General features: G+C 43.2%; 3 protein-coding genes across 3 annotated transcripts; 2 read left to right on the plus strand and 1 right to left on the minus strand.

Annotated features, from left to right (window-relative positions):
- Positions 1-1025: 1025 nt before the first annotated feature.
- LOC122132047 (E3 ubiquitin-protein ligase TRIM9-like) lies at positions 1026-5928 on the plus strand. Its single transcript, XM_042706805.1, has 4 exons — positions 1026-1407; positions 2195-2357; positions 2566-2652; positions 2811-5928. The coding sequence occupies exons 1-3, from the start codon at positions 1205-1207 to the stop codon at positions 2611-2613; spliced, it is 414 nt and encodes a 137-aa protein (XP_042562739.1). The 5' UTR covers positions 1026-1204; the 3' UTR covers positions 2614-2652; positions 2811-5928.
- A 400-nt stretch (positions 5929-6328) lies between these two features.
- Positions 6329-9068, minus strand: cunh1orf131 (chromosome unknown C1orf131 homolog). The gene is made up of 7 exons (XM_042706804.1): positions 8865-9068; positions 8296-8588; positions 7955-8029; positions 7706-7801; positions 6830-6916; positions 6700-6737; positions 6329-6476 (listed from the first exon to the last, which is right to left on the minus strand). The coding sequence occupies exons 1-7, from the start codon at positions 8950-8952 to the stop codon at positions 6347-6349; spliced, it is 807 nt and encodes a 268-aa protein (XP_042562738.1). The 5' UTR covers positions 8953-9068; the 3' UTR covers positions 6329-6346.
- A 42-nt stretch (positions 9069-9110) lies between these two features.
- Positions 9111-22192, plus strand: gnpat (glyceronephosphate O-acyltransferase). The gene is made up of 16 exons (XM_042706806.1): positions 9111-9278; positions 9751-9942; positions 10414-10590; positions 11213-11342; positions 11510-11637; positions 11746-11821; positions 12535-12686; positions 13034-13164; positions 13477-13700; positions 15645-15893; positions 16513-16592; positions 17935-18075; positions 18407-18506; positions 18958-19051; positions 19148-19209; positions 20603-22192. Exons 1-16 carry the CDS (start codon positions 9255-9257, stop codon positions 20644-20646), a joined length of 2004 nt encoding a protein of 667 aa, XP_042562740.1. The 5' UTR covers positions 9111-9254; the 3' UTR covers positions 20647-22192.
- The last annotated feature ends 2666 nt before the right edge of the window (positions 22193-24858 follow it).

Consider the following 24858-nt stretch of genomic DNA (forward strand, 5'->3'; position numbering starts at 1 on the left):
TGTGTGTGTGTGTGTATACTGACATTAATATGTACAGCTAGCTTTGTCCCCAGTTGTGTGTTGCCATCAAACAACAAGGCAGGCATCTTTCAAGCCAGTAAGTGGCCTCAGTATGAGGAGTCTTAGATGATCCCAGTGAAAAGGCTACATTAGCCACATTAGCTGGTGCGTGTGGAGCTGTGTGCGTGGAAAGGTTCTGAGTGAAGCCGGAGTAAATAAATGAACAGGGCGATCAGTGCCAGCGTTGATGGAGCTGTTAAGGATGTATGCTGGCTGACATGGAGCTGGCTGCGGCTGCCACCTCCCTGCTTGTCACAGGCTGACAGCCAGGGCCTAATGAGTCCAGTCTCAGGGCGGAGCGGCAGAGCAGAGACGTGGTGCCGACACTATTGATTCATTGGGATAAATGGGGAGTCGTGAGGAGATGGCCAAACGCCCAACCAGATGATCAGAATCAGCCAGGCTGGGGGATGGGGGATGGGGGATGGGGGATTGGATGTGAGACGGTTTCAGAACTGAGGACAACCATGGAAAACCATGCCCACATAGGGGTTCGGTGGTGGCTTCTGCCAGGAACACACCGAAGCACTGAAATGGATGTTGCGGCAGAGATGGCAGTCCTCCTCCGCAGTGTTCCAGATCCGGTTGTTTATTTCCAAACACTGCTTGGGTCTCTCTCCCTCAAGTATCTCGAGAGGATCTGTGTTAATGAAAGCGATGCAGAAGGCAGATTTGACACGACGGCACGGCTGCCTCGTGGGCAGAAAGCACTGCCGAGAATCAGAATGCGAATTAATTCCGGTCGCTTGACTTTTAAATGAGCACATCAACTTTAATATTTCATCACTAGAGCCTTGCATATTTAATGTGTCGCCTCACGTTCGGCAGTGGGAGCAGATAGCAAGCGCAGCATGTGGCATTCGCTGATCAGGCAGGACTGCCGAGGTGTATGCCACGCCATCAGCCTCATTTCCTCCCAGTTTTGCCTCTTCACCAAGTTCACACGCGAGGTCAGGCCAGCGGCTGTGCCAGCGAGGGGCTAAGGGAGTGAAGGGTTTTCTGTGGCATCTGTGGTGTGACTGCTGTTTTCGGTGTGCCTGCAGTGGCGTGGTTCGCGTTTGACCCGACCTCAGCGCACCGGGACATCGTGCTGTCCAACGACAACCAGACGGTGAGCTGCAACAGCTACGACGACCGCGTGGTCATGGGAACGGCCGCCTTCTCCAAGGGCACGCACTACTGGGAGCTGAACATCGACCGCTATGACAACCACCCGGATCCGGCGTTTGGTGTGGCAAGGATCAACACCACGAAGGACATGATGCTGGGCAAGGATGACAAGGCCTGGGCCATGTATGTGGACAACAACCGCTCCTGGTTCATGCACAACAACTCACACACCAACAGGTGAGGATGGGGCCTGTGTATGTGTGAGTAACTGCTCCTTGTGAGAGTCAAATATAAGACCCTTCTGTGCTCACTTCAGAGTTAAAGGCCTTACTGATTATGTGCTTTGTTCTTTTCCCATCACACACCATCTAACCAATAGACTTACAGTAGGCACAATCATTCCCACTCAGAGCACTAGCTTCATGTAATTTCTCTTATTCATCTTGGTTCCCTGTGATGTGGGGTTACAACTAGGTTGCCTGTCATTTGTTGGTACAAATTCAGTTTCATTTCATCCTCATTAGTTGTTTCCCTTCTGTCAGACAGATTCGAGATTCATTGAATCATTCATTACCCTCACTGCATTACCCAATTATCCAGGTAATCATCAAAGGAAGATTCCCATATTTTAGTTTGTTAAGCGTTGCTCTAATATGAGGTGCCATTTTTCTTTTGCTACTAGTGACACTCGTGACTGTTGTTTTTTTCTCTCCCTTGAGATCCCCACTTCAAATGTGGAATCTGGGTCGAGAGAGGATTTCATAAAGTCTTGCAAATTTGCGGTTCAGGGTATACAGTATATCCTAAATAAAAGTGGAACAAGAATTCATTCCATAAGATTTGAGCTCAAACAGTGATTAAAGTAATTTGCAGTGAGGAAGCATGACATGCCTCCACACCTCATTAAGCAAAACCGACGAGAAACTGCTCAAGACTTTTATAAAATAATGGTCCCCGTGCGTTGGGGTTGGGAATCAACAAGTTGTACGAGTAGAGTGAAATACTGTATGTGTGTTTTCCACAGAGCTGAGGGGGGCATCAGTAAGGGCTCCACAGTAGGCATTCTCCTGGACCTGAACAAGCACTCCCTCACCTTCTTCGTCAACAAGGAGCAGCATGGGCCAATGGCCTTTGAGAACCTGGAGGGTGTCTTCATGCCCGCGGTCAGCCTCAACCGGAATGTCCAGGTGAGTCCAAGTTGCTTCTGAAAAGCTCATGGAGGTTTAAAGAAAAATTTCATTGTAATTTGGTTAATTCCTTAACTACAAGATAGAATTGAAATTTAAAGTTTGGCTTTTGAACTTCAGGCATTTTTAAGAAATAGATATAGAGAAATAAACTAACTTCCTGCACACTAAGACTTGTTGTTGTTGTTGTTGTTGTTGTTGTTTCCAGGTGACCCTTATAACTGGCTTGGAGGTGCCAAAGAATATTAAACAGTGACCCTCCAATGTGTCCAGATCAATGTTAACCTGAAACACTGTAAGACCCCATAAACTTCAACATCTAATGCTCTTTTCTGTCTGCCTGCCTGCCGTCAACTATACATGTCCCCTTTAGTGATACAACAGAAGACTTTGATGAAAATCTCCTGATGTCATTTTAATTTCCTTCTTTCCCCTCGTTTTTTATGAATCCAGCTGCATCTTGAAACCGTACGTACAATCCAGTGCTGAGTTTACAACCGCATCTTGCCACAGGGTGCCATAAAATAGGTGAATCAGTGCACCTGGATCCCATTAGAGCACAGAATCTTAGAAAGTGAGTCATGAAGTGCCCTAAGCTCCATTCACTCGACTACTCTAAAACTCAGGTTTGTTTTTATTACACTGATATTGTGTGTCTCCCGTTTACTGAGAATAGGGGACATTTTGGAGTTGTGTTTTTTTTCTTTTGGGGGGGAGCATGTGGGTCAGTCAGCCAGTCTATAGTCACTCATTTGCACAAGGCAGTTGCCCTATTAATCAACTGTGCCAATCAATCAGGATATTTTCTGGTTCAAAGGGAAAACAAGCAAAGACTTACCCGTACTGTAATCTTCCTTTGTCCCCCAAAGGCAGTCATGTTTGGAAGGACTGATGGGAAGCTGCTTAATATATGATATACGGAATTAGTTTTTCTGTCCCAGAATATTTCAAACTCACAAGGGATCTTGCTGCTGCTCAGTTGAGGTTTCCAATGCTACAGATTTCTAGCCATTCTGCCAGCCATCAGTAATCTGTGTGCCAGCATTTACACTAAATGTCCACGTTCACTGTGACACTGGGCGTGTAGTTTAGAAGTGGAACATTCCAGCTGGATTTTGGTTAAGGGGATTTCAGACAATGGATCTACCTTAACCCGTGTTATTTTCCAACTAAACTGAATGTTCCTATGCCATGTTGATTTAATTTGATGTATTATTTTTATTTGATTTTCTGTGTGAATCGGTGTGTGGGTATGCATCTCCATGTTATTGAGAGTGAAAGCCATAGAGTCAGTATATTGTAAAGCTGGGCAACTGTGTTTGCATGTCATACTGCTGTAAATATCAACACGAATGATGAGGACAAGTGCCACGCATGATGTACTAATGGCCTGAAGTAAAAAGAGGAATAATACTTTTGTAAATAGTGTAATGAGAGTGGCAGTTCGCCCCCTGGAGTTGAAAATAAGAACAACAGGACCTACCTTCCCTCAGTACAGCTTGAAAGCAAGGGCCAATTGATGATGATTGATGGTGATGGTGATGATGACGATAATGGATTCACTATTTAATAACTACATGTGCAACACAGAACTAGTATGTCATGTACTTATAATACACTATGGAGTTCATAAATCTAGGTTCATTATATGTAAGGCAGAATGACAGGGTTGGTCATTCTCTGTGGATTCATTTATTCATACCACTACCTAGTACAGGTTGTAGTTGCCTGTATTTGAGTTAAGATCATTTTAATGTAATTTCAAATTTAATTTACCATTCTGAAAGTCTTTAATATATATTTTTTGTAAATAGCTTTTTGGGGAGTTTACTTCACTCCCAGAAGGAGGAATTATTATCAGATTAACAAAATTACTATAAACCATTACTGTTCTTTGATATTATTATTACATTATTCAGTCAAGAGAGTATGCTGGAGAAATATATATATCTATTGTTTGTGTTGTCAGTAATCCAAAGTGAAATAGGATTCTTGAGGATAAAGCATGCCAAAGTTTGCTCTCGTTTTTAGAGACCTGCACAGTCATTTTGCAGTGGAGGAAGCAAGGCTAGTGTTCTTCTTTAGTGACTGTCCCGAGAACTCAGTGCTCCCAGGGTCTCCTCTGCATCCTCCCAAACTGTCCATATTTTCAATGACTGACAGCTGTCATTTTTCTATTTGTTGTATCCTTCAAATGACTGAGTGTGATTATGGAAATGAGTGTGAGAGAAGAGTGAGAGAGAGAGAGAGAGAGAGAGAGAGAGAGAGAGAGAGATGATACATGGTGAGTTGTATTTTCAGCAACAGAAATGTTTCTTCTGAGAGAGAGAGGGAGCAATGTTCTTTGATAAAAATGTGATCATGAGGCTATCAAGTTGTTTAGAGTAGAATCATACTTGCCTATGGAATTACATGTGTAAACTTCAAATGTGGATGTGACCATTCCCTTTGTTAACAGACTCTGCAAGAGTCTATTTGAACATGGTACTGTGGCCAAACTGATAATTCACCATCTGTGGATCACGTGTGAAAAACAGAACACACCAATGCTTCATAATACAGCTACAGGAGTATTCCTCCAGTCTAGCCCTGAAGATTACTGGTTTGGGTTTTTTATAAAGCTGTTTCACTGTAAACAATCTCTTGCCATGTCATTTGCTGGCATGAAAGTGACTTTCAGGTGAGGGGACACTTAAGTCGACAGGGTGAGCCCTAAACTACGATACTATACTTGACTACAAATAAGTGCTTCAGATGATTTTTCCTAGGATAGCAGCATTTGTCGTAACACTGGTTTGAATAGCTCGTCAAACTTCAAAATCTATCGCATTGTGACATTAGATGAATCATTAAACGAGAACATCTTTCTCACTGCCAAGTTAATGAGATCCCTGATAAAGAAAGCACACATTCCACCCTCTTCTCACACAAAGGGGCTCATTCTGCCTCTCACGACTCACTGTTCGACCACACCAGCTAGAGAGCAAGCACACTCTCAAACACTTTTGATGCAGGGAGAGAGAGCAGAGTCTGCTGGGAGTTGTAGTTGTGCACTTAGTAACTGATCTTAAATGTCATGTGGTGGCTTGTCTGGCATGTGATTTAACACACCCTTTGACATGATTACATGGTAGCTTGCTTCTGAATGTGAAACGTAAAAACACCTAATAGCTCAATAAAATTGTACAATTGCAAAAACTGAAAATAGCACTAAAAATGTGCCATAGACACGAAGCATTTAAAAATATATATATTTATTCATTTTTATACTCTATATATGTTGTTTTGTCTTTTAGAGACACAACCCCTTCACCAGGTAGTTATGCCACAGTATCAGACCCAGCCTCAGCAGAGGACAATAAAACAGAAAGAAGAAGCACACTGCCACGTGAGGACGTGTACCATGGCCGTGTGCCATGACTCCCCCACAATTAGGCTGAGTACAGTGAACAGGCCCCCCTGGGGAATGTCAGCGTCTCCTTCACGCGTCTACGTGTCTCTGGTGCCTATGGCGGCGCTGTATGTATATGCGTCTCAAACTGTGCGTCCGCTGCAGCTAGATGTGCCCTCTTCTTCTTTTTTTTTTTTTTTAAAGCATCGGCTTTGTTTTTTTTTCAAGGAAACGTCTTTCATTTCTCCTGAAATGTGTGCATTTTCTACTTGTCTGTGGTTTGTACATTATAATGCATTGTATCTGGTATTCTTTTTTTCATACTAAAGTAATGATATCAACAAAGAACAATGTCTTTTCCCTCCCCCTCTTTTACTAAATAAATAAACTGTGATGGCACGTAGTGTTGAACTTGTCTCTTAATTTGCCTTCCATGCTGTGAGAAGGTCTCGAACTTCACAGTGTGCTCTGTGTTTACATGATGACTCCGCATTGTGACCCGTTACTTACTTACTTACTAACAGGATCAAACCATGTGGATCCTTTAAGGGGGTGGGAAATAACTGACATGCACGTCCAATTAGAACACTCTTTGGTGTCACTTTGAGTTTTTTATTTTGCCATTCATTGCCTGTATTTGTTTGGAGTTCAGGACCAGCACGCCACCTTTAAACCGTCCAATCTGACCGGAAGGCTCCGCGTTGGACGATGACTTGGGTTTCTTATCCCTGCCAAAGACACACAAAGACACACATGCATTAAACCACTGCATCACTGAACTCATTCAATAACTCTAATTACTCTTCACAGTTAGCTGTGTGTGTGGATATTAAGAGCTATCCCACCGGTTTGTAAGGGGGAAAAGTTAGATGGATGATGAACTTGTAGTGGCATTTAGCTGGTAAACTGCTTGATTTCCCAGAACATAAATCACTTTAGAAGTTCACCTACCATGACTTTCCTCCTTTCTTTTTCTTCTTACTTGTGTCCTACACAAACAGAGAGAGAACAGTCAAACCATGTGAAATACTTCCATACAAACACAACGTCAACATCAGAGGAGCTTGTGTTGTCATCTCACCAGTTTTGCTTCTTCCACTTCTTTCTCTTTCTTCTCCTTTACTATTTGCTGGTACTGTTTGTAATTTACATATTCTTTTTTGGGAGGCTGCATAACAACAATAACAAAAACAAACATATTTTAGTGCAAATCAATCAATAACATATGACATTGTTACAATATATCCAACTAATTAAAGGAGCAATCCTCTTTAATGTGCATGAAATCTTTTTCACTGGGATTATAGTCCACAGACAGGCACTTTAAGAGTTTGTCAGTCCATCTGACAACCAATTAGCGAGCAGTAGTGATCCAAATATTAGCAAAATAATTTTTTAACTATTGTCATATCCATATGGCTGTTGCTGAGAGAGCTAGAAAAGCCAGCGTGTTTTCAGATGTTATGTGGACAAAGTCATGTAGAACTGCAGGGAGCAGCACAGGTCTAAGTTGAGGTAAAGGATGTTAGGGAAATCGCCCAACCGGTTCTTGAACATTTGATTCACAAAATGTTATAGCTAGCACTACATTGCAATGATCTCAGTAGAACTGTTACATCCCTATGCCAATTTGAATTAAACTATAGATATTAGGCATCATATACAACTTTATATAAAAACAATGATGGTTCAAGTTGCCTACCACATTTAGTTGTGTTATAGATGTGTTTTAAATGAACATTTCTCTCTGATCTGTCAGAAAGGCTTACGGAAATGACTGCACAGTTATCTATACCTGTGTCCAGACAATGCTGAAAACAATTTGGAACGGAGGCAAGTGCTGCACCCTGAGCATTCTTCAACTCCTTCAGGGAGTCTGCTGCTGATGCAACCAGAACAATCCCCCACAGAGATAACTCGTCTGAGTTTGAATTACATCAGCATCCTTGTTACATACCCTTGCGCCAAGCATGATGGCTCTGTCTTGCTCAAAAATTCTCTGCTGATCCTTCTTGTAACCAGTGATTCCAAACCTATGGACTTCAAGTCTTGCCTAACAAAGGAAGGAAATCACGTCATCAGAAATACACAACTCCTAATAGTTTTACAGCATTTTATGGATCTTTAAAACAAATCAATCTGAAGCTAAAGGTTCTTATGTCTACAGTGAGCCTAGGTCACACCTACATCCCAACTGAAATCTTACCTTTTCTATACTGAAGTCATCCTCCTCTTCTGTCTTTTTCCTTTTCTTAGTTATTGGAGGCTGTAAAGTGACGTGCTGAAGACATAACATGGGCAGGGAATAAATAAGGTGCAAAATCAGGTCAAAGTAGGCTATATCTGGTACAAATATCAGTTTACACACAGTCACAGTCAAATTCACTAACATAATTTGATCTAAATATCAAACATCCTCTCCCAATAAACTAATGCTGCACCAGCCAAATATACACGCAATGTGTTAGCCATAGTGCTTTTGTTTTGAAACATTAAGAGTAGAATTTTACAACTCTGGCATTGAAATGTTAATTTTCTAGACTTTACCTTTTCTTCTGCCATTTCTATTTTAGGTTTGGTTTTGTTCTTCTTTAAGGGATCCTCAAAGACCACCACTTTAACATTTGAATGCTTGGTTGCAGAGGGGGAACTCTCAATCTGGGTGGAATCAATCCAAACAGAGTTTTTTGTAAACAGGGACTCATCACTGTCCTCGAGATCATTTATCCCAGAGTTTGTGGGGCTGTCGATGTTGGACGGCTCCTCAATTTCTTCTTCATGTGTTCTTTTCTTCTTTTTCTTTTGAGATTTCTTAGTTTTTCTTTTCTCCGTTCCATCACCTAAAAGTAGACAACAATATCAAAGTGTCACCAGGTCGAATTAGCCAAATTACAAGATAAAATAACGTTTGCTTAATTCAAATGCTAAAATCGTCTAAATATTAGGTACTTGGTGAAATCTGCAATGTCTCTGCAATCCTCAATCAGGCAGAATATTTCTCCCGTGCGTGTGATAGCACATATGATTGGGATTCAATCCTAAAGGTATGTTAAGGTATACTATGTTAGCTAGCCAGCTAGCCAACTAACTTAGCTTACCATTCACTACATACTTACCAAAATCGTAAATCTGATTCAAAACCTGATCCAGGAAATGCTGATCTACATCCTCTTCTCCTTTTTGGTTTCCCTTATTTCTGGCCATACCTTGCTTTAAGCATAAATATGATAAACTAAAACAAGACGACTGACACACATTCACATCACAAACTCACGTGTTACCAGTGTTACTGTCCCCAAGACTCACGAGTGAATGTCACTTTTCGGCCACCGTACTCGGCATACAGTTTGAGGAAGTAGCAGATCGCCTGAGTAAATACCTCCGCCCATGTGAATTATGCTTGCAGTGATACACTAGTGTGTAACACTAAACAAAGATAAACTCTCTTCTTGAAATAACTTTTCATACTCATGCAAATTTAATGTTTTGCAAAGGTCTGATAAGGAATGGCATCGAAATCCCTATGCTCGGTATGTATCACTGTTGCACCTAATTACAGATGACATCCGCTAGCACGCTTACATTAGCTAGTCTTCTGACAACTTCAAAATTGTGATGTGTTAGAGTTCGTATTATTATTGAAAGTCAGTTGGTTATCCTGGAGACATTGAAGTGTTCCATTATGCACCCGTTTGATCATAAGTCACTCTGGAAGAAAGTAACTTGAAAATATTGAATCTGTTTAAACAGTGAGATGGAGCCGCTGTTACTGTCAGAACAGCTCATTTTTACTATAATCTAAGTGATGAGTGTATGTAGCCTAAACATCGCTCGTTTAGCTTTGTAGGCAGCTGATGTTCTACCACCCAGAATGTGTGAGATCCGGGTTTATTAGCAAACTTAACCTTGCTTCTACTACGCAGTGTGGTGGCAAATCTGTTATTTTACTCTGTTGGTTTCGAGTTCAATTCGAAGTAATGAAGTACTTTTTCATTTTCTAAGCGAAGAGATCCTGTTTTGAAAAAGAGAGATGACTTTGAAGACGTGTTGGAAGAACGGAGGAACTCAAGTGACTTAAGATATGCATTCAAGTGTTACGCCCCCGTGCTCTACAAGGGTCTCAGCCCGTGCACACCCACTATGCTTAAGACTGTGGTCCTGCAGTCAGAACCTCTCCAATATGCCATTAATCAGGTAACATTAATTCAACCATGGTCAAGCCTACAATGAGGCATTTAAGATAATTTCAGGTAGTAGAGGTATTGCAAAAATGCCCAGTCTATTAAGTTAACTGGAATATCTGATATTCATTTGATCTTAAACCTATCTAGTAATTGCTATAATTCAGCAGTGATGAAATGAAATCATTTAGCAGTGTTGAAATTGTATTTGTTGATAGAAGGTAGGTAATGAGATGAGTTTTAAAATAATAATGTTAATTTAGGTAATCTGTTTACATACATGGACTGCTGCAACCACACTGAAGAGATGTCATGGCTAATTGTAGCCAAAGCAGATACACCATACAAATGATTAAGTAAGCATATAATAATTTAAAATAGAAATACGATCAAAAATAAACAACAATGGTAGCCAAATGCTTAGGATAGCGATATGCTGCATCAGTTAGTTTTCCTTCCCTCCTGAGACTTCTCTGTGTCTCAGGTATCAGCAGAATCAGGCGAGTCTGTGGAGTTGGTCCAGGAGGAGGCGGCGGCCATCTTGGAGGAGATGGCTCACCGGTTGAAGCTCAGCACTGTCCGCTTCTTTGCATTCACCCTCAGCAAGGCCTTCAAGCGCCTGTTCCACAGCGTTTGTGTCAACGAGGAGGGCCTCCAGAGGGTGGGCATGAACAGAATCGAGCTAGAAAGAGACCATGGTGCTCCGTGAGGGTGTGAATTTGGGTGTTAGTTGATGAAGTGGCAGTGTTTAAAATGATTATTTCTTCTTGGTAGTAATAATCATCAGGAAACTGTCAACATGTACTATTAGTGTTGTCTTGGAATTGTCTACTCAGAAGTAGAGGAGAGACGCCATTTTACGACTAGGAGTCCATTTATGTAGTGGGCTTAGATGTATCCCATAAATCAGAGCATACAATGTTCCATTGTGCTAGTTTCTATATGCTCTTACTCAGTCTAAATCTGGAGTATCTAGAGTAGATTAAGGTCGTATTATCATCTTCTCCTCTTGCTTCAGACATGCATAGTTCCTGACAAGTGCCAATGTGTATGAAATATTGGATCATCTAACATGGGATCACCTCAAAAAAGAGGACACCAAGTCTTTAGGTCTTCTTTTGTTGCCCAAAACTCATTAGTATCACCCTGATCCTCATTACTGTGCTGCTTCATCTCCACCACATATATCATAAAAGGTGATTCTGACAGAAAACTCACTGTGGCATGCCTGTCTCATGGGATGTGAAGAGCTAGTTCTGAGGTTTCTTCTCTGTGATTGACAGCTTCAGCAGGCCATACATGAACATCCAGTGGTGCTTCTGCCAAGCCACCGCTCCTACATGGATTTCCTCATGATGTCATACATCCTGTACACATGTGACCTCAAGCTGCCTGTCATAGCGGCAGGAATGGGTACGTAGTAGACTGTTATGAAAAATATGACAGATAAAGCACTTTCTCATTAGCATAGATCAGAGATCACAGCTGACAAATATGAAATGAATTGGATTACAAAAGTGCATTTATGGAAATATTTTTCCTCATAATTGTCATCTATTATATTTTTGTGATCCATGCAGATTTTATGAGCATGAAATTTGTTGGGGAAATGTTACGTATGTCAGGGGCCTTTTTTATCCGGCGATCCTTTGGAGGAGACAAGCTCTACTGGGCTGTGTTCTCTGAATATGTCAAGACGATGCTCAGGGTAAGGGATGCTGTTTAAATCCTCCAGACAGCCAGTTTAATTTGTCTTGCTCAGTTATTGTCCTGTGTCTAATATCTTCTTTCACTGTTTGTGTTTTAATTTGTCCAGAGCGGTTATGCTCCAATTGAATTCTTCCTAGAAGGCACAAGGAGCCGCACATCAAAATCGCTAACACCAAAGCTAGGTAACTCAGTATCACGTGGACTTTGTTGTTTGTTTGTTTGTTTGTTTGTTTTGTTAAAATCAATACCCAAAACTTTGGAGAACTCCTCTAAAACTCCTCTTGTTTGTCTGGCTTGTCATTGTGTTAGTGAGTGGTCCTAGCTGACAACTGCTTTTTATTGTGCAAAGCCAGGCGCTTCTGTTTTTGTTTTCTGTCATTTTTATTTCCCTGAAAATAAATGTAGGCTGACAGAGAATTGCATTTCTGCTGCAAGCACCAGATTGTCTGGATGCCTTGTTGGGTGAAATGTGTCGGGGACCTTTTCACAAAAAATGATCCCTGAAACAGTTTGGACTGTATGATTTGTCACGAAGTGATTTCAATCCCTCTGTTTATTCTTAAAGAACAACATCGTGACAGAGATGGTGTTGTTATGTGGCTTTGCAAAGAGGCTCATCTGCCAACGTGATCCATCTTTAAGTACGCATTTATGAAAATCCAGACCACTGTCTAAATTGCTTTTCCCCCTGTCTCCCCGTCTCTTCTCACTTCTGTCCTCCCCTTCCTCTCTCTCTTTTCTGTTTGTTTATCTCCCCTTTCTGTCTTTTTCTTTCTCATTGTATTTCATTCCCTTTTTCTCTTTCTGTTGACCTGTATTTCCCTCTCCCTCTCTCTCTTCCACTCTCTCTCTCTCTCTCTCTCTCTCCTTCTCTGGGTAAATCTTTTTAAACCAGGCTTGTTGAATATTGCGATGGAGCCATTCTTCAAAGGTGAGGTGTTTGACGTCAGCCTCATGCCCGTCAGCATCAGCTATGAGCGGGTACTGGAGGAGGCGCTGTATGCCCGCGAGCTGCTCGGCGTGCCCAAGCCCAAGGAATCCACCTCGGTAAGACGGGCCTGTCAGTGTGATTGGCACCACCTTGTTGTGCACATCAGTCTTCCCCATGTGCTGTAGCGTGTTGAAAGTGCCAACATGCTGAAAAGCACTGCCAGGGGAAAAAAAACACTTTGAAGGGCGGCGTTACGGAAGTTCAATCTGTCTTTTTGTCTAAAAAACAACGTGTGTCAGTCCACCAGATGTTCTCCTTGTAGTCGCTCTGTCTGGAAGTTCTTCAGCAACAAATTTGAAACTTATGAGAATTTTCATCATGTAATGTTAAATGATTCCATTATGTACTTTTTGGGTGTAGTTTCCATCCATGAATCAGATGTTTTATTTCTCTTGCGACGCAGGGTCTGTTGAAAGCAAGGAAGATCTTTAGTGAAGATTACGGCAGCATGCACGTGTACTTTGGATCCCCGGTGTCAGTCCGTAGCCTGGCACAAGGCCGGATCAACCGCTCTCAGTACAACCTTGTGCCGAGGTGAGTTATCACTGTTCACACACAATTATCACCATGCCTCCAGCTCCTCTTAGCCCTGAGTCAGCAATGTTCTTATTCAAGTTGTCTTAGCTGTGCTTGTTGACAGACCGCCTCTACTTCTTTTCATGTTATAATTATGAGCATTTATATATTTTATCATGCCGCTATTTTCATCTCTTTGTTTATACCCCATTAAAATAGTATGATTTATATACAAATGAATTTGATTGCACTTGGCGAAAGATAGTGTGTATGATAAAGCATGCTAATGCAGCGTGGTCACTGATTGCTCTCTGTTCTGTTTTTGAACAGACACATTCCTCAGAAACCGAGTAACGAGATCCAGAGCTTTGTGAACGACACTGCATATCAGCTGGTGCGCATGCAGGAGGAGAACATGGTGCTGAAGCCCTGGGTTCTCATCGCCACGGTCCTCATGCAGAACCTGGACGGGATGGAACTCTCCCAGCTGGTGGAGCAGACTGTATGGCTGAGGGACCTAGCTCGGTCCTTTGGAGCGTTCCTGGACTGGCCAGGTGAGGAGGTTGTCATCCATACTTACGGTCTGACTGTTTGGCTCTGCTCACTTCCTCCTGATGAAAGGATGTTGGCTAACCAGACTCCTCAGAAGAACTGCATTTTTGGAGCTGCATTTGGAAGTTTTGTCCTCCGTGTAATACACAGGGTTTAAACTTGATTTGATTTGACTTTGTTTTATAGGGAGTTCAGTGTAATTTAGTTTGCTTGTCAGCATGGTATGTCACCACAATGCTGAAATGCTTTTCATTTCTTCTTGAAATTTTGTTTTTATTTACATATCTGCCTAAAACGATTTAGAACTGCAGTCGTGTAGCAAGCAGTAAGAATAATAGTGAGGCAGCCTGTATCCTTAGCACACCTCAGACTGTGATGGTTTAGGATGAGTGTGTGTGACAGGATATTGTTCTACACACTCATCAGCCGTGATCTGATCTGATCTGATGCCTCCCACTCTCCATCAGATGAATGACATGTGCGCAGAGAGACATGACACGCTCAGACACTCCGAGGAGCCCCTTCTCACGAACGTGTGTGTGTGTGTGTGTGTGTGTGTCGGTGTGTCGGTGTGTGTGTGTGTGTGTGTGTGGGTGTGGGTGTGTCTGTGTGTGTTGCTGTGTGTGTGTGTGTGTGTGTGTGTGTGTGTGTGTGTCGGTGTGTGTGTGTGTGTGTGTGTGTCACTGTGTGTGTGTGTGTTTCTGTGTGTGTGTGTGTGTGGTGCCAAAGCCGTAGATAGCAGGCTGGTGTTGGCTGAAGGCCCCTCTACCACCTGCCCTGTGTGCTCTTCGCTCCTCTCTCTCTCTCTCTCTCTCTCTCTCTCTCTCTCCCTCTTTCTTTCCCCTCTCTCCCTCTCCCCCCTCTCTCTCGCTCCCTCTCTCTCTCCCTCTCTCTCTCTCTCCCCCCCTCTCTCTCTCTCTCCCTCCCCCCCTCTCCCTCTCCCTCCCCCCCTCCCTCTCTCTCTCTCTCCCCCCCTCTCTCCCCCTGCGTCACCGGGTGCCAGTGTGTGTTAATCACTGGGAGATGTGGAGGAGCTCTGTGTTGTGACATTCTCCCCAAGCCCTCTGCTGTGCTTTCAGAGGTCTATTCACACTCTTGGCCTTGCTTGGTCCTTCTCTCCCTCATCTCCGTTCTCATTCTACTGGGTCCAACATCATTTTGACATTCGATATTTGGAGGAGATAAACAATCAACAAAACATTTGGTGACATGTTGTTGACAATGGAGAATACAAATAGGCTTAGATTTGGAAGTAGGGTCACTTTAAGGTCAGGGTGAGTAGGCAGTTGGAAGGTAGTTCAGAGTTCGGCTTTAGTTGACAGTTATGTCAAAAGTGGATGGAGAATTTGGGAAATAGCAACTACATTTGTCACAGGGGCCTCGTAGACCAACTCCTCTTTTACCTCCTCAGTCCCTCGTTCACTTGATCAGATTCCCTCTTTCTCTCTTGATCACATCAATGCCTTTCTGTCTGTTTACTTCTCGAATGTATTCCCATCAGTTGGTAGAACAAAGACCTTGGATTGTGTCCATTGGAAATGTGATGAAATATAAGGTCTCTGTGGACAGTAAGATCAAACAAACAATCAACAAAATGAACAAATAGAAAAACACATTACCTTTTTCCTCCACTTTCTCTCTTGGTCTCTCTCTTTCTCTCTCTCTCTCTCTCTCTCTCTCTCTCTCTCTCTCTCTCTCTCTCTCTGTGCCTTTCCCCATTTGTTCCCCCATCCTGAATGCCACTTCATTCATTCATTCATTCATTCATTCATTCATTCATTCATTCTTTCATTCCTTCACACATCCCTCAGTGTTGTTGTTGACCAGTGGTATTGGATGTGTCTAGACAGTATAATATCTACACTGCTGCAGAATGACACATATTACAGTGTAAATAATGGAGCTGGATGTGGTCCTTATCTGTATTTCCCCTTCCCTCCCCTCAGACCACACCTCCAGCAGTAAGGTGGTGTCGTCCAGCCTGTCTCTGCACCGTAACCTGGCGAGCGTGTGTGGGGGCCGGGTGTGCCTCCTGGTGGGGCGGCCGCCGGGGCCGGAGAGCCCAGAGACGGCTCTGTTTGAGCGGGCGGTGAGCGTGCTCTCCTGCGCCTCCTACAGGAACCAGATCCTGCACGTGTTCCTGCGGCCGGCGCTCCTGGCCGTGGCCATGCAGGCCGCCACGTCCCCCAGGAAAGGTGAGCCGCACAGGGCAGAGAGGGCGGAGGCTGGTTTGGAACATGGAGAAGTGCTAGTGTATCAAAGCTGTTCATGCCTTTCTTCTCGTACAACCACAATGTCTTCTAACACTGCACCAAAATCACCTTAAAAGAAAGTGTGAAATACACTCTTACGTGACTGAATTAGAAGTTCTGCCTCACCTTACACACACACAACACACACACACACACACACACACACACGTGCACACACACACACACACACACACGTACACACACACACACACGTGCACACACACACACACACACACACACACACACACACGTGCACACACACACACACACGTGCACACACACACACACACACGTGCACACACACACACACACACACATACACAAACACACATCCAAACATTGCACATTGGTGTTCCTAAAGTAGAACTGCTAAAAAAAAACAAGGCTAGAAGAAATTTGTTTTTGCCTCACGCTGTTTATTCATGTTGTCTGTCTGCCATTGTCTGTCATGGTCTGTGTTCTTGATGAAAATTCTGAAGTGAATGATACTGTGAAGCTGAGCTCATGATTGCATCACGGTTGTCTCGGAAACTCGTCTGAAGTGTAACTTTTCCTACTTTAGATGAGGTGTACAACTGCTTCAGCTTTCTGCGTAACATGTTCTCCAACGAGTTCATCCTGTGTCCCGGAGAGTCTGTGCAAGTAAGGCCAGGACCCCACTTTATCTTTACCCATAGCCTCACATATACTCCTAGCCTCACATATACTCCTAGCCTCACATATACTCATAGCCTCACATATACTCATAACCTCACATATACCCATAGCCTCACATATACCCATAGCCTCACATATACTCCTAGCCTCACATATACTCCTAGCCTCACATATACCCATAGCCTCACATATACCCATAGCCTCACATATACTCCTAGCCTCACATATACTCATAACCTCACATATACCCATAGCCTCACATATACCCATAGCCTCACATATACTCCTAGCCTCACATATACCCATATCCTCACAGCAAGGTGTGAACATCTCCATGTGTGTGGTGTATTTCCATGTGTGTGTATGTGTCATTGACTGGTTGCTATTTTGTTCCCCTATTTTGGCAACAGAGGAGCACAAGCCTGGTTGGATACTAAAAACAAACATGTGTGTGTCCATGGCTCATCTTTAAAGTTCATGGAGATTTGTCATCTCCAAACAGTGTTGGGGGGGTTACTTTTATTTTGATCCCACTGCAGATTACAGAATACATGTCGTTAAATGTCATTTATAACCTATTCCGTTAGATTACTTAAGGTGAGTAACATTAGAATTACATCAGGCCCACCAGGGGCCTGTGGGCAGTTTTTCTTGTTACGCACCAACGTTGGTTTGAGAAATGCTTCCTTATACTTACGTTTAAAAGCGAATAGCCTACACGATATCTAAATACAGTAAATACGTAAAGCCGTTACATGTATTCCGTTACTCCCCCAACACTGTCTCCAAAATAAGCCAGTAGTAGTAGAAGTCAGTTGTGTCAACTAGTTTCAGTGTGTTGGCCGTGCCACAGTTACTTAGTGCATCATTAGCTTTAGCTTTAGTGTTTACTTTCAGGGAGAAAACTGCTGTAGCGAAATGTGTCTAGTTTCTAGTGTAGCAGGTACAGTAGAGCACTAGCTGCTTCAGTAGGGGACTGAGGGACGTCTAGCCTGTGTGTAACTGTGTGTGTGTGTGACTGTGTGTGTGTGTGACTGTGTGTGTGTGTGTGTGTGCGTGTGACTGTGTGACTGTGCGTGTGTGCGTGTGTGTGTGTGTGTGTAACTGTGTGTGTGTGTAACTGTGTGTGTGTGTGTGTGTGTGTGTGACTGTGTGTGTGTGCGTGTGACTGTGTGTGTGTGTGTGTGTGTGTGTGTGTGTGTGCGTGTGACTGTGTGACTGTGTGTGTGTGTGCGTGTGTGTGTGTGTGTGTGTGTGTGTGTGTGTAACTGTGTGTGTGTGTGACTGTGTGTGTGTGTGTGTGTGTGTGTGTGTGTTGTATTCACAGGACTTTGATGAGGCATGCTACTTGCTAATGAAGTGTGGAGCAGTGCAGATGTTACCACAGGGGATTGGGACCACAGACTCAGGCCGTGTCACCCTGCCCTACCTCTGTGCCATGCTAGAGCCCTTCATGCAGGGATACCAGGTACTGTTGTGTTGGCCAGCATTAAGGATATGCATTGTAACATAGCATGGCATGGTTATAATATCGACAGTACACATGAGGTATTCAGTAAAGCAAGAATGGTATTAAACGGCCCTTTTAGTGACACAAAAAGTAGCAAGTAATTTTAAGAAAAGTGGCTGCCTGTCAATTCCTTATACCGGCAATCCCCCACAGGTGGTGATGGTGGTGGTAATATTGAGCTCTACTAACATACGTTTTTATCTGTGGTTTTCCTTCTGTGTTTGTGTGTGAATGTGTACGCTTGTGTGTGAATGTGTACGCTTGTGTGTGAATGTGTGTGTACACAAAGGTGGTGTGCCGATACCTCTGTGAAGAAACCACCGACAACCTCACCGAGAAGCAGTTCGTTCCTGCTGTTAGGAGCTTTGCTGTCAAGCTCCACTTAGCAGGTGTCCATCTCTGTCTCTCTCTCTCTCTCTCTCTCTCTCTCTCTCTCTCTCTCTCTCTCTCTCTCTCTCTGTGTGTGTGTCTGCGTGTGCGTGTGCTTGCGCGTGCATGAAGCAGTAGTGCCACCAAAACTATATTTCTATGCATCACAGTGCATCATTTTAATTGTCAATGGAAAACGTATATCTTGCCAGACCTTTCAGTTTTACCCCTGTTGAACTTAAGATGATTTGCTGACACGTTTGGATACTGGCAAAAAATCTGCAAGAGCCCTTTTATTTGAGTTGTGCTCTGCCCAGCTCGCCCCTTGAAGGAAAGCATGTGTTCAAGAAATTGTTGTTTGCATGTGTTTAAGTATCTTAACACACAGAGCAAATTCTACTGCCCTCTAGTTGTCACTGGTGGAAGTGCACTTGTGTTAATGGCCTTTCTCTCTGGTGGTGGCCGCCACAGGCAGCCTGAGATGCTACGAGGCGCTGTCCTCTGACTTGCAGAAGAACGCCCTGGCTGCTCTCCTGAGGCTCAACGCTGTCAAGAAGGTCAAAATGTAAGGCTCTCCTAGCATCCCTGTTCGTTAGCATCCATATTCATTAGTGATCACTGAAGGTCACAGACATGTTTGCTTTGGGGATTTGTCTTTCAGGGCTGATCAGGTCGTACTCAAAGTGAACAAGATGGCGGTGAACTCGCTGGAAGACACTTTAGGTAGGCATTGCTTGCAAGTCAAGTGCAGCTAAATGTTGATAGTTTCAAAGAAATTATTTTTAACACAAATCAATAAGAGATTTTAGAAACTGTAGTGCACCATGACGTATAATGGCTGCAGGGATAATAATAGTAAAAGGGTGCAAACCTTTTGGCGATAGTCACTGTCACTGTCACTGTCACTGTCACTGTCACTGTCACTGTCACTGTCACTGTCACTGTCACTGTCCCTGTCCTAGTCTCATCCAAGTCATCTGTGAGGCATAACACATCACCCTCAAAAAATAATTCTTGGGATGGCAAAGGCATGGGCTGACCTTCTCTGCCTCTGATTGGCTCCCCCTGATATTCTTACCCTATCCCTAACCGTTCTCACTCCTCATGCCTAAATCTATTGAATCCCTTGTGCTATTGGTTGGGGACTTCCCACAGCGGCCAATCCTCTCACTGTCGCATGCAAGTACTCATAGCCAGCAGCCTAACCAATATAACAACTGTCCAACCATAGGTCCTGTGCAGCAGAATAAAATACTCGCATCGTGATGAGTTTACACCCCATGTAGTACGTTTTTTTTTTTTTAAATACGGCAATAATGACTCCAGAACAGCTGACAGCTGATTGTGTTCTCTATTGCTCTGGGCGTGGGGGGGGGATCTCGACAAATATAAACCCTTGGTTGCGTGGAATCCACACAAGTAATCCACACAACCTGTAGAAAAAGTTCATTTGACTATACTGTTTTTCAAGTACTGACGGATTATGAGCAGAACCAGTGACATCAACAAGACCAAACTAATTTGAGCCTCCTGTTATTTGAGCGTTGCATGTCTAGAGAGCTTCAGTGCCACGGTCTCTGAGCCTGTGATTAAGCAGGGGTCCCCACCAGCACTGGAACAACAACTGAACAAATAATACCTTCTAAAGTAGGAAGAGAATTTGACCCTCAGTTTTTCCAATCTATTCATGTACTGAATGAATGGGTGAGTTCGCCATAACGGTACACAGCATCCTGTTGTTGTGAGTCTGAGGCTCAGCTCTGATACCGTGAGACAGATGACAACACGCCGCTTCATGTTGCTATTCTCATCACCCCGAGTGTCAGGGCTGGCTGGCGTCTGCCGTCTCTTTGCCTGCCTTCAAACGCCCGCCGTGCAAAACCCTCACCGCAACTCAGAGCGCTGCCCTACATAGAGCTGCGCCTCCATCTCCCCGCACATATTCCTGACCCACTTTGGTGGGGGGAAAAAAACGGTGTTTATTTTAAAACAGGTGATGAGGAACTCTCGGGTGCCAAACACATGGCTGGTATTGGCACGGTTATTTCGGTAGGGTAGAACCAGAGATGTGTTCTATTACTGTCTGATGTTTTTTTTTTCTCAATCTGTCAATCAGGCGGTAAGATTCCCACTCAGAAGCCTGTCCTCGCCCGGCTGTGAGCCTTTGGCTCTTCGCAGCGCTCCGAAGTAAGAGACTCCGGAGAGGAAGCAGACTCCATGCCTTCATTAGCATAAAGCCAAATTTTCCAGGACTGCACCATGTTTTTTTTCCCCCAACTACAAAGACTGTTTGTCATCAAGTTTTATTTGTGTGTGTGTGTGTGTGTGTGTGTGTGTGTGCGCGCGTGTGTGTGCGCGTGTGCCTGTGCCTGTGCCTGTGCCTGTGCGTGTGCGTGTGTGTGCGCGTGTGCGTGCATGTATTATTGTTGTTTGATACATAGAGACTTCACTGGGAATGCTTATCATCGAGGATGCAATTTTTGTGTACGACAAAAAAACACCTGTGATTTCTTTTTGAAAATGTATGTCTGTTAAAGTTAGCTTTGCCTGCACACGGGCACCCGCCACTTAACGCATATCTCTAACTGCTTCCTCTAACGAGTTGGTTGTGCTGCCAAATGCATTGAGATTTCACACGTTCTGAGGCACAGCAAGTTGCCATGAACACAACGGACAGACCTGTTTATTCAGAAAAAAGGGGAGGGAACAGGGGGGGGGTTTGCTTTGCTTTTTTTTTTGCACACTGTATTTATTTGTTTGCACGAGGTTTTGAAACCTATTTTCCCCTATCATTAATGCATAGAGATCATGGCCTTTCTATTTAAAAATCATGTCACTTGAAGTCTATTTTCAATTCTTCTAGCTAATGACATGAATATTGAAGGGAATCAGAAAGAAATCATACTCAATGTGAATCAAGACGACTAGTAATAATGCCAACTTGTTACCTTGTATGAGGAATACTTCAGTGTGTTTACATTTGTCTCACCGTCATCTAATGACAACTGCGCATAGCTCAGCCTGTCTGTATTCTGATTCAAGCAGGCGTGCCTTACGTTGTTTCTGAAATTGTACATTCTACATGAAATGAAGTGTTCCAGAACAGTAGGGTGCCAGTTTCCTGCTAGAAAAATTGGAAACCATTTTTTGGGGTGTTTCTATTACGACTCCAAACCTAAGGGAAGGGCTATGACTTAATGGAATCCTGTTAGAGACATTTTTTGCTTTTAATACTTGGATGCATATTTTTTTTGTAACTGAAGAATTTCTGTTCTGCATCTAAACAACTGTTTACAAAACCAAGGTCCAATGCAGCTGAGGTACAGTAGCACTCCAAGGTGTCAAGGGTTTGGGAAGCGCTCTACTGTGGGGCCTGTGCCAAGGCAAAGGGTCCACAACACGCCTCCCCACATAAAGGTCCATCCCAAACCAGGAACAAATACTGACCCTTGACCTTTCCAAAGTAGTTTGCCCCATATCATTTTCTTGGACACTACTGTGTATGCAAGTGTGTGTGTGTGTATGAAAGAAAGGGAGAGAGAAAGAGAGAGAGTTGGGTATGTGTGTGTGTGTTGAGTTGGATCATTGTTTTCCTAACATCAGATGTTGTTATTGACTGTTTGTGTGTGTAACTAGGGTATGTAAAGCGCTTGTGTGAAAGTCCTAAGACTGTGAATAAGCAGACAATAAACCTTTCCAGAACAAACAGATGTGTTCCTTTGGGATTTATGTTGAGAACTCACAATCGGCACAAAGTGTTCCCGCTACGTCTTACTTCACTATGACATTGAAGTCATGGACCCATGTGAAAACCCTGATATGTCACAGTCAGCCTGATTGATTATAGATAGATGAGATCTTAATGAGACTTCAGTGGGCAGATGAAACTGTGTTTTAATGTTGTACATGGCTGTGTTTCAGTATTCTTACCACTAGATGGCAGACTTGTTACTTCATGGTTCACAAATAAGTCTTCAGCAATTCCTGAAAGAAAAATATTTGAGTCCAGATCCAATATCCAGATGGTTTAGGAGATAATCTGTCTATTTTTAGTGATTTAACAAAGTAATCCAGCCGTTTATATTTCCACCCATCATATGATTGATGAAAATGGGCTTCTTCTACAGAAATAGATTCAGCCTCCCTATGATTAGTAGGAAAAGGATTGTTGAAGCAGTTATCATGGAGATGTAATTTATAGAAATGCTGCACCTTCCTCCCTTAAACCCCCGGACACCCATGGTTTATCATTCAGCTCATATTTATTACTGGTGACGACTATGGTACTCACCATAATGTCCTTTATGATAAAGTGACCTGGTCGTCTCTAGAAGCGGGGCGAAATAAACATGTCCTGTTTATCTATCAGGCCATTGTCGGAAAGCTACCACCTTATATCTCAATGACGATGGACTGGAATTCTGAATCCTATCAAACCCACTCAAATGACTGGCATATGCTTAAGGTCCCTTACGTACACTCTGAACTGGAAAAGTCAGCCTTTTGTTTTGATGGCCCAACTTCCTGGAATGATCTTCAGCACACTCTAAAAATCAATGTTCTACTTAATTCAAATCTATGCTCAAAACCCTCCCTGCCTTCATTTGAAACTGTTTTAACTGTTTTTTTTGTTTCTCAGCATCACTGAAAAAGAGGGCTACTCTCAATGTATTTCAGAAAATCAAATAAAGATTGAATGATTAATGAATGATATGTGCAGTCTAACTGTATTCATACTGTATTGTATATGCAGTACATATACACCTACAGCTACATACTGTATACATGTGTACACTATATTAAGGTACCAACACATAACAAAATATTTCTTCACTCAAGTGTGTACTTATGTGGGTTGTAGTCTTGTCTTGTCATTAGCCCTTCTTGTGTAAGTGTAGCCCAGCTGTAAACGCTGACCCATTTGACACCTCCACATGTTGGAATGCACATCTTTCAGGTTTCGCTTCTCACAACATAAGGTGTCTTTTGCCCCTGCTGGAACTGAGAGACTGTTCTCAGCCATCGCAGCTTGCTCGCGAGTATCACTAACAAGTGTAAAGATAGCATGCAAGCTGTAGAGCAGAAAAAAAAGAAAGAGAAAGAGATGCAGAGTGGCAGTGCGAGTGAAAAGCCCACGCCTTTGCTGGAGGACCCAGCGACCATCCATCCTCCGCATGTTCTGGGGATCGTTGGAGATGCCTTCTGAACAACTGTCTCATCTACCACACATTCATTTGTATTGTTTTCAGTCTGCACAAGGGAGGGGCCCCATTAGTTATCTGCTATGTGTTTCTCTCTCTTTCTCTCTCGCTCTCTCTTTCTCTCTCTCTCGCTCTCTCTCGATCTCTCCGTCTCTGTGGACCATCTTATCCAAAGGGGTGGCTGTGCACAGTGGGGCTTTCGAGAAAATGCCACTTTGACAGGAAAATAAATAATGCCTGCTCTGACAGAGACGGCAATGAAGTGACAGCTCGGAGAAGATTTAATAAAATTCAATAGAATCTAATTGAAGCTGTGAGTGAGTTCACCCCTGCGGGACCCATCTCTCTTTATTTTGGTCATGATCTCTGAGACACACACACATTATCAGTGAGGGCGGAGAAACCGGGCTCTGAAAAACAAATGAGGCTGTTGTGCAGACACACACAAACACACACACACACACACACACACACACACACACACACACACACACACAGACACAGACATAGCTATCTAAGAAAAAATTAAATTATACTTGACTACATTTGTAAACCTACACACAGCCTGTAAAATGCACCAGACTAGCTTGGCTCCACACACTGATTAAATCAACAAGTCAATGATTGTATACAATTAATAATGTTATGCTGTATCATTGGTTGCCCTTTGATCAAATCAGAGTCATGAAAAACACCTTTCCAAGGAAAATCTCAGATAACGTCCTCTAATCTACCAAGGGCTGATCCCTGCATGGACATGGGTTTCCTGAGTGAGGCCATATGATGTCTGTACACAGCAATCTATATTTGTATAGATCAGATAATGGGAACTGGAATGAAAAGAAACTGGAATGGATCAATTAGAGTTCATGACAAACCAAACAGGGTCTTTTGGTCTCTTAGACACACACACACACACACACACACACACACACACACACACACACACACACACACACACACACACACACATACACGCACTTACACCTGTGTGAGTTAAAGTACCATAACCTTCTCCACTCTCTCAGCCTGTTGACACTGCATAAACATACAGTCTTGTAAAATGCACCAGGTATAGAATAACTGCAGTGTTGCTGAAACAAGCAATCCACAGATTTTATGGAACAGATAATGAAATGCTGCTGATATTGGATAAGCAACAAAATGATCT

The sequence above is a fragment of the Clupea harengus genome, unplaced genomic scaffold (genome assembly GCF_900700415.2).
Source record: "Clupea harengus unplaced genomic scaffold, Ch_v2.0.2, whole genome shotgun sequence".
Classification (NCBI taxonomy): Eukaryota; Metazoa; Chordata; class Actinopteri; order Clupeiformes; family Clupeidae; genus Clupea; species Clupea harengus.